This window comes from Vigna radiata, unplaced genomic scaffold (genome assembly GCF_000741045.1).
Source record: "Vigna radiata var. radiata cultivar VC1973A unplaced genomic scaffold, Vradiata_ver6 scaffold_187, whole genome shotgun sequence".
Lineage (NCBI taxonomy): Eukaryota > Viridiplantae > Streptophyta > Magnoliopsida > Fabales > Fabaceae > Vigna > Vigna radiata.
In genome coordinates, this window is record NW_014541998.1 from 305,342 (window position 1) to 318,822 (window position 13,481).

The following is a 13,481-nucleotide window of genomic DNA, read 5'->3' on the forward strand; positions in this document are numbered from 1 at the left end:
GACACTTTTGTGATTTTAACGATTTCAGTGATTATTTTTAGATTTTGTAGAACGTGCTAAGCTCCAAGAACTCATCAAGAAGACTGTGGTGATCATTCTTTGGTGGTTGCTTGAAGAACAAGTGTTTGTGCTGAGAGACAAATTGATCATACTGCACATAGAGGTGTTTGGAACGTGATCGACTACTTCTCTCAATCTAGTTAAGATTGTGGCTGCCTTGTGATTGCAGGAAGAGGACGTGTTACGTTTTAGGACTTTGAGGATTGTTCGAAGTGGTTAAAGACTGTAGGAGAGGGGATATCTTGCTACTGTTCTTTGTTTTGTATATGCCTATATTTTGGTTAGAGGGTTAGAGAGGTGTTTTATATTTTGATGTGGAGGTCGCTATAGAAACCTTGTTGTAAAAACCTTGACAATTATAGTGCATTTGCTTCCGGATATAGGAAGGACACTAGATGTAGGCAGTTTGGGTGAACCAGTATAAAAACTGCGTTTTAATCTTCTATCCCTGCACTTTTACATTTCAAGTCGACTTTAATTTTAACGTAATTAACTATTTTCCACTGCACTTGAATTATTTTTTTTCCTTGCGATTCAAGAAACTTTTGAAAGTTCTCTCTTTTACGAAAAAGATTTTGAAAAGACTCTGATTTTTGTATTTAACCAATTCACCCCCCCCCCCCCTCTTGGAGTTGAAACTAAGCCATTCTATTTTCAACATTTGGCACCAGAGCTGGTTTTCATAAGATATTAGAAAAATTAGTCGACTACATTTTTTTTTGAATCGACTATTCCTGGAAAGTGACTTCTAGTTTTCAAACATTTGGTGAAGTTGCATCAACAAACAGACCACCACTGTTGGTTGGTGAAAACTATCCTTTTTCGAAAATTCGAATGCAAATTTTTCTTGAATCAGTGGATAAAAGTCTTCAGGTAAAGTAATATATAGGCAAGATATTGGATATAAAGCTCAATCAAATAAGACCAATACAAAGAAGTTTGCTGATTTGAGTAAACCTGTTAAACATACATGTTTTAACTGCAATAACATTGGTCACACTGTTAGAAATTGTTTTTACAGAAAGGTTGGTGTTCCAAGAGGATTGTAAAACTGGATTCTTAAGGAACATTTATGTGCTAACAAACAAGGACCCAAATTCAAATGGGTACCTGCATCAAAATTCTCAAATGTTTTACAGGTTAACAAATGATGCAGTAATAGTGAGGATCTCAAGGATGAACTAACAATTATATCAAATTTCTTGAGTTTCTACAAGTGGTAACAATGATTTTATGTAAGTTTCTTGGTTGATATATATGATTGTTTGATTGTTTGATGATTGTGTGATTGTATGATTGATTGATTTTAATTGTTTGCTGTGAAAATCAAGTTTTACGACTTTTAGTCGATTGGATTATGTGCAGTTGATTGCATGTTGTTGTGTGTATGTTTCTGTTTGTGAAAACTCTTTGTCATATAGTAGTCAACTTGGAAACTAATAAAATCGACTTCATATCCCTATTTTGGGATTTAAAGATTTGAAAATGGGCTTAATTAAGAGTGTCTTTGTTCGCGCCTTTTATTGAGTGTCTTACATCTTGAACTGAAATAGAAATTAGTTTGTGTGATTAGTGAAATTCCTGAAACCTTAAACTGAGCAGAAGATTTCCAATAATTTGCATCCTATGGCATCCTCAAGTCATGCAGTTGAAGGAAACATGGGAAAGGAAATCATTGCAACAAGAAGTTTTGATCCTGCTAGCTGGATCAACGATGAAGAAAAGAGGGAAAGATTTCAAAGTGGTACTGTCAAGGTTATTGCTCCTTTTAAGAATCTGAATTTGAATATGTTTGAAAAGAGGGATTCATGTTTCCTGAGTGGTTCGAATGACAATGACTATCCATTTTTGTTCAAATGAAAGGATACTGGTACCCGGACCTTGTGAGAGTTTTCTATCATAATTTGAAGATTGTGAACGATGATATACATTCCAGAGTCAAAGGTATTGATATTCAAATTGACGATATTATGTGGATTATTGTCATTGCCTTACCTACTAAAGGAGCATCTTCTCACTTACCAACTGCTGAAACAAATGCATTCCTTAATAAGAGAAATCTTTACAGAGATTGAGGTTTCTTGGAATGTATTCTATTGAAAGAATCTTTGCGCATGATGGATTAATCAAGGAAAAAAAGATTGTTGCTTATCTTCTAGTCTGGATAATTCTACCGGGAAGGGTGAGAAAAAATAGGATAACAGCTGAAGAAATAAACTTGCTTCATGCTATAAAGAACAATATTCCTACAAATTGGTTCCAAGTTGTAAAAGATCACATGAAGAATGGAGCATTAAAAAGATCACTTTATTTGCCATACGTTATCTTCATAAGCAAGGTCCTTGTGCTGCAAGGTGTAGACATTAGCAATGAGCAGAAATGCTTTTGGGACTCTTCAAATCTGTTTGACAAAGACTCTGTTATGTCTCTTGGGTTAGTAAAGACTATAAATGGACAACGCTTCATAGGTGAAAATAATGCTATGTACAGTTCAGGGAGCACTCTAGTTACGATTGAAGAACGTAGCAACTTCTTGCCATAAACAAATTTTAAAAGGTACACTATTGAACAGATCAGAATTTTGCATGACAAGTTTGACAACTTTGAAAGAAAATATGGTGTTGCTCAACAGCAAGAGAAAGAAATTTCATCTGATGAGGATACAATGAAATCTTCTAACTCAACATAGGGTTGTTAGGAAATCTTGCTTGTTGTCTTCGTATCGTTGTGTTCTAGTAATCTTTGGTTCGTTAGCCGTTTCTTTAAGTTTTAATATTTTTTGTAAGATGGCATTATAAGCCATTATCTTTTTATATATCTGGTTGTAATATTGTTTTGAACTATCAATGAAATCAGATATTTGTTTTTAATTTGATCAGGGTTAATTATATACTTGAATCTGGTTAAATCAAATCAAAATTGATTGTGTGTTGAATGAAGTTGATTATGCTATTGTTTACTGTTACATTGATAAGTCTGCATATTCACTTCTTAACTGTATAATTTCTTGCATTACTATAATTCTAAAATGCTTGATCTACAAAAAGATCTTGAAAGGTTTTGTAGGAACGTTGCTTCTGGATAAACTACTAGAGTTTCTACTTAATGGAAAGAAATGAAATCGATTGCCAATGAAGAACAATCGACTACTGGTTTACAAGGTTTATAAATTCCATTTATTGGAATCTAGTTATTTGGTTTACTGATCCCATATCATATACTATTTCTTTCAATATATCTCTATTTCTTTGATTGATTGATATATTTGAGAAATTATTAAGATTCTTGATTGATTGTATCTATGCTTAATTGATTGTACAATTTCTGGTTTTGATAAAATTCTGTCACATGCTTTTATATGCTCTAAAATATGTGATAACTGTATTGTGCATTTGGGTTTTGATTATAAAACATGCATAATGACCAGGGGATCATTGCATGATAGTTTAGATATTTCACATGCCTACACTTAAGAGGGAGATTATTTCTTTATAATGTGATTATCTGTGATAGGGGGAGCATCATTGATTGATTAATATGTTTATATTGATGCATCTCTGAATAATTGTTTATCAGCATATCATTATCATAGAGCTTACCTTTTTTGCTAATGCACAAAAGGGGAGAAAGTTTGATTGCTTATTGCTTGATAGTTGGTTGCTTTATATTGTTGGATACTGATATATTCATTTTGAATTCTGATAGATTTCATTTTGATTGCTTTGATATCATATTCAATGTTTATTCTGAATTTGATCAGTTGTTAAATCATTTGCTCTGATACTTTGATTATATGAATGATTATATGAATTGTTGTGTACAAACATGGTTGTTTATTAATCATGGTTGTGCATCATCAAAAAAGGGGGAGATTGTTGAGATTCTTGATAAGAGGAGCACTGGTTTAGCTAAACCTTACAATCTCACAGTGTTTCTGGATTTTTATGATGACAACACATTATTAATAACACATGTACTGATATGTGTTATGTGTTCATTACTTTCATGTTTATAATTACTTGAGAACACGTTTGTGTTGATTCTGTAATTAATGTAATAGCTCACATTGATTCTTTGGAGTTCAAATATCAATATTGACATTTACTACACAAGGTCTGATAACCATTTATTACACATGCAGGCTTTAGTTATTGTTATGGTGTCCACCAAATTTATTCTAACAACTCACATTGAATGTTTGAAGTTGAAATAACATTATTGAAAACCAAACAACAAAGGGTTTGATAACCATTTATTATGCATGCAAGCTTTAGTCATTATCATGGTGTCCACCAAATTTAATCTAACAACTCACATTGAATCTTTGGAGTTTAAATATCATTATTGACATCCATAATGTACAAGGTCTGATAACCATTTTTTACGCATGCAGGCTTTAGTCATTGTCTTGGTGTCCACAAAATTTAATCTAACAGCTCACATTGATTCTTTGTCTTAAAAAAGAATGGCTCAATTTCTCAACCCAAGAGGGGGGTAAATTGGTGAAACATAAAAATAATGTTCTTTTAAAATCTTTTTCGCAAAAGGTGATACCTTTAAAACTTTCTTGAAATGCAAGGAAAAATATTTTCTAATGCAGCAGAAATAAAGTCGATTGAATACAAAACATAGTCGACTAAAAGTAAAAGTTTAGGGATCAGAGAAATTAAACACTGCTTTTTATATTGGTTTGGCCAACCCGCCTATATCCAGTGTCCTTCCAACCATGAAAAGAAAATGCACTATAATGATCAAGGCTTTTACAACAAGGCTTTTATAGAGACCTCACTTCAAAAATATAAAACACATCTTTAATCCTCTAATCAAAATATAGGCAATACAATAACAATACCAACGACAAGAATCTCCTCTTCTGCTATCTCAACCCTTTGCGAAACTCCTAAAGTCAAGAACGCAACATGCTCTTCTTCCTGTAATCACAATAGGGAACACAACCCAATCTTCAACATATTGTAGAACCTGATCTTGCAGTATACACCCAAATGTGTAGATAGATCAGACTTTCAATGCACAACAATCTTGCTCTTCAAGAAATCACAAGGAGATGATCACCACGGTCTCTTCTTTGATTCGTGGATATTTTTCCACTTTCTGTAAGACAACACTTATTTGAAAAGATATCACAAAATTGTTAGATTCACAAAAGTTCTTACAGAAATCAAATTCGCGTCAATTTATAGAATATCACAACTCTGACGCATTTTAATCGACTTTGCTACTAATGTAGTCGAATATAACAAAACAGTTATAATAATTAATTGAATTCGCAATTAATGCAGTCAATTTGTATTTAATGCTTGGTCAACATATTTAAAAATATGATCGTTAGACGGTTATGTTAAGCATTAACAAAATTTCAATATAACAACAGACTTAGTCGAATGCCACACGCATATAGTCGACTATGTAGCAGTGTAAATCATAGTTTTGAAAAACTTTCTCTTTGAAAAATCTCACAGCACACTTTGAAAAAGGTTCGTGCAATGACACGAGTTTTAATCAACTCACCCCTTAATGAAGTCAACTTAAAATTGTTGGTTTGCCACACAATTAAAATTCAACATTAGTGCAAGTGGTTTTTCTTTTCCAAAAACATTTGTCATGCATTCAAGTATAAAATCACATATATAGCACAGTGCAATGCAATGAACAACACAGTAACAACACAAACATGTACTCATATAATCATATAACATGTAAGCATAGAACATGTAACCAAGCATAAAACCAAGAAAACCACCATTGACTTTCTTATTTCTTAACTTAAGAAAAATGCATGATTTCAAGCTAATTCTATGTCATAAAGGGTGTGTTTTGCATCAAATTCAACTATAAAAATAACGGTTTTTTGAACCGTTATCACAACCCCAAACTTAACAATCTCAACACTTTGGACTTCAAATATCATTATTGGCATGCACATTGCACTAAATAGTCGTGAATTTTGTAATAATAGGGGTGGAGAAATGAGTTCAACTTTGAACCACAATCATACATGGTCAACTTACAATTTCACTTATCAAAAGATGTGCCTGAATTACCAAAGAATCTTGATGATCTCCATAAAGTGGACATGAGGGGGATACAAGATGAGAATTCGGTTACTGAACATGCGCAATGGATATGTGTATGGAATAATAGGCGTGACCTGACATTGAATGGATTAATTGTTCTATTAGTACTTGACCACACTAGGGGAGTACATGTTGTGGTATGTTAAAACTAAATTTTTTTTATTTGTTCCACAAATATTACATGACCTTAGGATGCATCGTGCCTCAACTTCAACACATGTCCCTTATCCTGAATATGATGACACTAGGCATCAATATAACACTCTAGAAGCAGAGCGAAGTATGGATGCAAAAAGACATTCCATTTCTTCATTCTTTGATCTAGGCATGCCAACCATGTTTGGAGCTTATGCCCCAACTCCACCTTCAGCCCAAGGTATTGGGGGACCTTATCATGAGTCCTTTTATTATGTCCAGAGTCAAAATCAAAGAATGTCCTCCTCTAGTGCATATCAAGGAGATGAAGATCAACATCGTGAAGCAAAACCTTTACAGGAAGAATCACCTACACCTCCACAGGAAAAAAGGAACCCAAGTAGGAACAGACAATGATTATGATGTGGAGCTAGACACCATTATGGAGAATGAATAAAAAATTATTACTTGTAATGCTTGATGTAATTATGTTTAGTCACAATATTGTTCCTTTGTAATATAAGGCGTTGATATTACAATGAATGAAGATGTTTCATCAATGTTGACTGATTTCCATGACTTAGTCGCGTCTTAAATTTAATTGTTTTGCACTAATTATCACCCTTCGATTATGATGTTGATGATATTTTTTTATTAACTTTTACAATAGATAACTTACTTTTTATATATTTTGAACTCATTCCATTATGTTTAGTGGAAAAAAATATTTTAGATAACAAGAGTTATCATATTTTAATAACATACACAATATCAACATTACGAGTGCAAAAACACATTGTTGCTTTTAGTACACTTAAATCTAACATTTATTAGGAGATGTATTAATAAATAAATGCTCTCACATGGAGTCTGTTACAAAGATAAGTCTTAACACTTTTATTGGATAAATGTGCCAAAACACATCTTTGTTTTTAGGTTTAATACCTATTTTGGTTCCTCTTTTCGTAGGGTTTGTTCAAAGTCGTCCTCCCTTTTTTAAAAAGTTCATTAAAATCCTACATTTTGCAAAAACGGTGCATGTTAGTCCTTTTTGCTTACGGTGTTAAAAATTTTAACGGCACAGTGCCCAGGTCAGCTATTAGTGACTGAGTTGTTAATTTTTTATATACGTGGCAACTTAAAAGACCAATAACATCGAAATCTTGTATTTGAAAATGATTTTGTTCCAACTTCATCATGCCGCAACTGCAAAATCCATAGCCTTCCATCATCGCCGTGAACTCTCCCACCTCCTCCATGTAAGAGATTTCCATATGCAACCTCAACCCCTCTGCATACTCTACCCCACAATAAATATTTCATGTTGGGAAAGGATGAAATGTCATGTTCATCAATTAAAGTTATATAAACTAATAAGTTGTGTGAAAGCCCTAAAGTATGTAAAGTTTGTAGCTTTGGATCCTATCATGTGCTATGGTGCCACTGAATTTATTTGCATAAAGTTATAGGAAACAAAAGTCCTTCAAGATGAAACAGAGATACACGAAAAGGTCTCTACAACTATTTTAGTGAATTGGCAGTAGACAACTGCTTTAGATTGGAAATAAAACTTGGTAATTTCCCTGAGAAATTTGTTTTAATGAGATTCATGGTGTGAAGAAGAACTGCATCTTCTTGGAAGTTTGGCAAAGCTCCATGAAGATCCTTGTTGTTTGATATACAAAGAACATTAAGAGTTTGTATTTGAAAGATACCCTTTGGAAAATGGCCACTCAATCTGCAACTGCTAAGCTCCAAAACATTCAAATTGGAGAAATTTGTGAAAAATTCTGGCACAGAAGTTGAGATATTGTTTTGATTCAATCTAATGACAGTGAAAGCGAGTAGAGAATTAGGCAAGACGTTCCATTCAGTTTCTCAATTCCGGATCTTTCTCTGGCACAACCGTAATCTTCATCACCGCCGTCGCCGAACGTAGAGAAAACCCTTTTCCATTCTGCAATTAAAACCCTAACTTTGGGTGGAAAGGGATCTGCCACATGACATCTTCTCATTGGCCTCAAATGACCCCACAATGCTACGTCAACAATAAATGTACAAGTCATCAAGTTTTTGCCAACCGGGCAAGTCTGTCGTTAGCCTTTTTAACTCCTTAAGCAAAAAGGACTAACGTGAACCGTTTTTACAAAATATAGGACGATACTGAACTTTTGAAAAAAGGAAGGACAACTTTGAACAAATCCTACAAATTTAGGGACCAAATAGGTATTAAACCTTGTTTGTACTACACTTAAATCCAACATGTATTAGGAGATGCATTCATGAATAAATGCTCTCACATCCAATCTATCCCAAAGACAAGACTTAATACCTTTATTAGGTAACCATACCAAAACATATATTTGGTTTTAGTAAACATACATCTGACATGTAATAAGAAATGAGTTTATGAATCAATGCTCTCAAATGCAATTTGCCACAAAGATAAAACTTAACACCTTTATTAGATAAGTGTGTCAAAACTTATCTTTACTTTTAATACACATAAATTTGACATGTAGTAAGAAATGCGTTCATGAATCAATGCTCACTTTGTCATAAGGATTATTATTTTTAATAATATTTAGTCCAAAATATTATTATAATATTTTATCTAATTGATAATTCATTGAATATTTAATAAATTAGAAAAAATTGTTAAAGACTTAATCAAATTTGGTTTAATACCTATTTTGGTCCCTCTTTTGGGAGGGTTTGTTCAAAGTGGTCCTCTCTTTTTTTAAAAGTTCACTTAAGTCCCAACTTTTGCAAAAACTGAGCAAATAGGTCCTTTTTGGTAACGACGTTAACTTTGTTAACGGCAGAGCTGTCAGGTGGCTAATATCTGATGATGTGGCATTGTTATATGTTTTAAAAAAATAAAAAATTGTGACGTGTAAATTAAAATAGTTAGGGTTAAATTAAAAAATGAAATTGGGGTAATTTGGAATGGATTAAGTAAATTGATTTAGGGTTCCAATTGATTTAGGATTAAGTAAATTGATTGAGCAGTGTCAGTTCCAATTCACCATTCATCGTTCTCTCTGTTCCATAAATCATGGCTACATACCAAATCAGGAGCACCCAGAAACCGATCACGTTTTCCCACTCAGAGATCGAAGCAACTCATTCAACTCAGCAACGGAGATTCTGAAGAGGATCACCACAGTAGCAACAACAGCTGCAGTTATAGTGTGGTGCAAGGGAAACCGCGTCAGAGCAAGGTCGATTCCGGTGGAGATGTTTCCTCCGTCGCAGAAACCACCGTGGACTCCCAAGATGAAAGCTTTGCTACCACCACCGAGAGGTACTGTGTGTAAAAGATTTGTATAGCGTTACAGAGCCTGTTCCTACAGCGAAAGCCAAGAAGAAAAGGAGCGTTGATCAAAAAAGGAGTTTGTTCTCAGTTTTTAGCTGTTACTAAGGATTATAGAACACTGCTTCTTTTGAGTGCTATCAGAGATTCACCCATGTAATCTATTCTTCTGCTCTTTCACAGTTTCTACGATTTGGGTTCGTCAAGGAGCGCTGATGAACAGGATTGGATTCAATGTGAAGAACCTAAATCGCCCAACAATCCCCAATCGCAACTTCTGAGCAAATTTCCCTAAATTAATCCCAAATTATCCTAATTTCATCTTTTAATTTAATCCTAAATATTTTAATTTACACGTCACAATTTTTTATTTTTTTAAAACACATAACAATGCCACATCATCAAATAATAGCCACCTGGCAGCTCTGCCGTTAACAAAGTTAATGTCGTTACCAAAAAGGACCTATTTGTTCAGTTTTTGCAAAAGCTGAGACGTAAGTGAATTTTTTAAAAAAGGAAGGACCACTTTGAACAAACCCTCCCAAAGGAGGGACCAAAATAGGTATTAAACCATAAATTTTTTTAATAACTTGAAACTTAATTAAGTATTTAAAATTTTACAGAAAAAATACAAAAACGGTATAAAACAGTCTTTTTTTTTATTAAAAATTGCGGTCAACAAATTAACGTACAGTCAAACGTATATTGATAAACCGAACCTCTTATGAGGTAGACCACTCATCTACATAATACATCCATTAACACACAACAGAGACACCCATCACCCTTTTTCTTGTCTCACCATCTTATTAATATCTTCATCACTCTCTTTACTCATTAATTATTATACTCAGAACCAACAAACACTTTCCTCCATAATTTCCCACCAAACTCACCTCTATCTCTATTTTCTTCTATTATAATTATTACCAAAAATATCAACTAATTAAAAATTCTCTTCAAAACTACTATTAAACTTTTTATGATAAATTCACTCTCATTTTCACAATAATTAAGTTGATTTTAATCATGTATCATATGTTGCTCTCTCTGTCACACTCTATCTATATTTATACCTCAGTATTGGGTTTAACAAGAGAAAGTGTTTAACAAGAGAAAGTGTTTGTAGTGACCTAGCAAAGAAAAGAAAATGGATCACAAAAACTATGAATCATCATCAATTTCTTCAACTTCTATGAGAGATCAGTATCTGAAACAACTCAACAAGCTTTCACATAACATTTCCAAACCCAACGTTAAGAAACCCACCTTCGATTCTCTCCCCGATTCTCAGCCACAGGTGTACAACATCAGCAAGAACGATTTCAGGGACATGGTCCAAAAGCTTACCGGTTCGCCCGGTCACAGCCACCAACCCAAACCGCTTGCAACCTCTCGCCTCCACCGCCTCCGCCCGCCGCCGCTTCCGCAAGTTCTCAGCCACCGTCCGCCGCCTCACCCCGTCGCCGCAGCGCCTCCCTCGCCTCTACCGCCGTTTCCCAGTGTCCACGCGGAGTCCCCTGTCTCGGCGTACATGCGGTTTCTGCGGAACTCGATGCCGTCGTCTTCTTCGCAGTCGGAGTTTCAGATACCGGCTTCGCCGGTAAGTTTCGGATGCTTGAATTCGGTTTCCTTTGTTCCTCTGTCACCGACTATGCCGGTTTCCAGCAGAGATCCTTGAGACTTGTGTTTGTTGTGGTGAGTTACCGTAGTTTAATAAAATTTGTAATTTCGTTAGATTTCTAAGAAGGAACGGTTGGACTTAAAAGTAGTAATTTATTGGGGGAAAGAGTTAAATTGAGGATTATTTTTATATTAAAGCATGATTTAGCTTAGATTAATGAGCTAATCTTGCTTAAAAAGTTATGAAGATGACAATTTATAAATAAAATTTAGTCTTTTTAACTATCAAAACCTATTCATCGATACATATTAATATGACATGAAATGATTGCGTATTACTTGATTAAGAAACACAATACATTACCATTTTTGTCATGTGATATTAGTTAAAGATGATTATTTGTATTACGACATTAAGGTATTTACAATTTTTAGGTATTTTCTTGCCGGTTATAAAATTATTATTATTTATGTAAACATTAGTTACAAAGTGTTCTTTTTAATGTTAAACTCAAGTTATCTTTTATGAATTCCTTCATTTTTTCTAAGGATTTTTCTTTTCAGTTTAGTATTATTCGGATGAGAGGAATTGTGAAGAATGAAAGAATATCTTTGTTAATTTTAAATTATTGTACAATCATTTTAATTTGTTTATAAACACAACACTATATTTTAGCCTCACAAATTAGGACAAGATTTGGAATATAGAATAATGTTTGAGTCCTAATTATGAGAAAGAAAGTTTGTGGTTTGAAAAGTAAGCTTACACTTACTTTAATATAATGTCATATTTATTGTTGTTTATGAATAAAGTTTCCATCATAAACATGTGGTTAACACCTCTTAAAGAAACAATGTCTAGTTTGAAAGGTATTCAATGGACGCGAAACGGATACATTGGGAATGACCACAATTTATGGGAAGTTTATTCCCATAGTCATCTCGTTGAATCTCACCTCAACTTAAAATATCACTTTTTTTTCTTTAATTTTTCTTATCGATTTCTCATATATGTGTATGTATTAATTTCTCAAATTAAATACTTTTCCGTAATAGATAATTTCATTATATTTTAACTTATTTTAATTGTGTTTATTTTATAGCATCTCATTTAATCCTTAAGAGTTCATTAAATATGATTTTGGTGTTCAGATTATTTTAAAAGATTTTGTTTCATCTCTCAATTAAATATATATAATTAAATATATATTTATTTTATCCATATATGTTTTGTAAAGGTTCTATAAAATATTTTCTTCCAGTAATGGATGTTATATTATAATCTATCATAAAATGTTTAAAATCTAATGTTATCACACATTTTTCTTTACATGCTTCACATCTATGTAATGTCTAATATCTAATTTTGACCAATATGAAAGATCAAATAATATTTATTTCTTCTTCCAATGGGTCATTACAGATGATTTCTTGGATGTTTTCCCAAATATATGATGTACCTTATTAATTTTTTCAAGAATTTGAAGGCTAGTAATTAGAATTGGTGCATCATTTTTCTCTTGATGTCCATTGAATGTTTTTTTTAACCTTCGATATGGATGCTTAGATTGTAAAAATATCTGATGACGCATATACATTGTCTATCTTCCATGTTTTAATTGATGAGTTGTAGTGTTTTCTTCACATATAAGACATGCTTTAAGACCCTTGCTACCATACCCCGACAAATTATAGTAAGTTCAGAAGTCATTAATGGTGCAAAATAACATGGCATGCATCATGAAAGTATCAAAAGTGAAAACATCAAATATTTCAATCCTATCAACCCACGATAACTTCAAGTATTCAACTAGTGGACTAAGATAAACATCTATGTCATTTTCAGGTAACTTTCGACTAGATATCAGCATAAACAACATCATGTACTTTCTTTTCATGCATAATCTAGGAGATAAGTTGTAAATTATCAGTATAATGGGCCAACAACTATGATTGGTACTTAAATTACCAAATGGGTTCATTCCATCAGTAGCTAAACCTAACCTAAGATTTCTACATTATTGACCAAATTGAGGAAATTGTTGATCAATATTTTCCATATCTTTGAATCAACTGGATGACGAAGCATCCCGTCAGTTGTTCTCTCATCTGCATGACATATAAGATTTTTAGCGTCTTTTGGATTTGTAAACAAACGCTTAAGTTTGGCCGTGAGTGGAAGGTACCAAAGTACTTTCAAAGCAAAACCTTTTTTTTTATGTGACCACTATCTCCACTGGTGTTTTTTTTTA

General features: G+C 33.2%; 1 protein-coding gene across 1 annotated transcript; it reads left to right on the forward strand.

The window, feature by feature from the left end:
* The first annotated feature begins 10,634 nt into the window (after positions 1-10,634).
* Positions 10,635-11,572, forward strand: LOC106778808 (VQ motif-containing protein 9). Its single transcript, XM_014666804.2, has one exon. It carries the CDS (start codon positions 10,757-10,759, stop codon positions 11,285-11,287), a length of 531 nt encoding a protein of 176 aa, XP_014522290.1. The 5' UTR covers positions 10,635-10,756; the 3' UTR covers positions 11,288-11,572.
* The last annotated feature ends 1,909 nt before the right edge of the window (positions 11,573-13,481 follow it).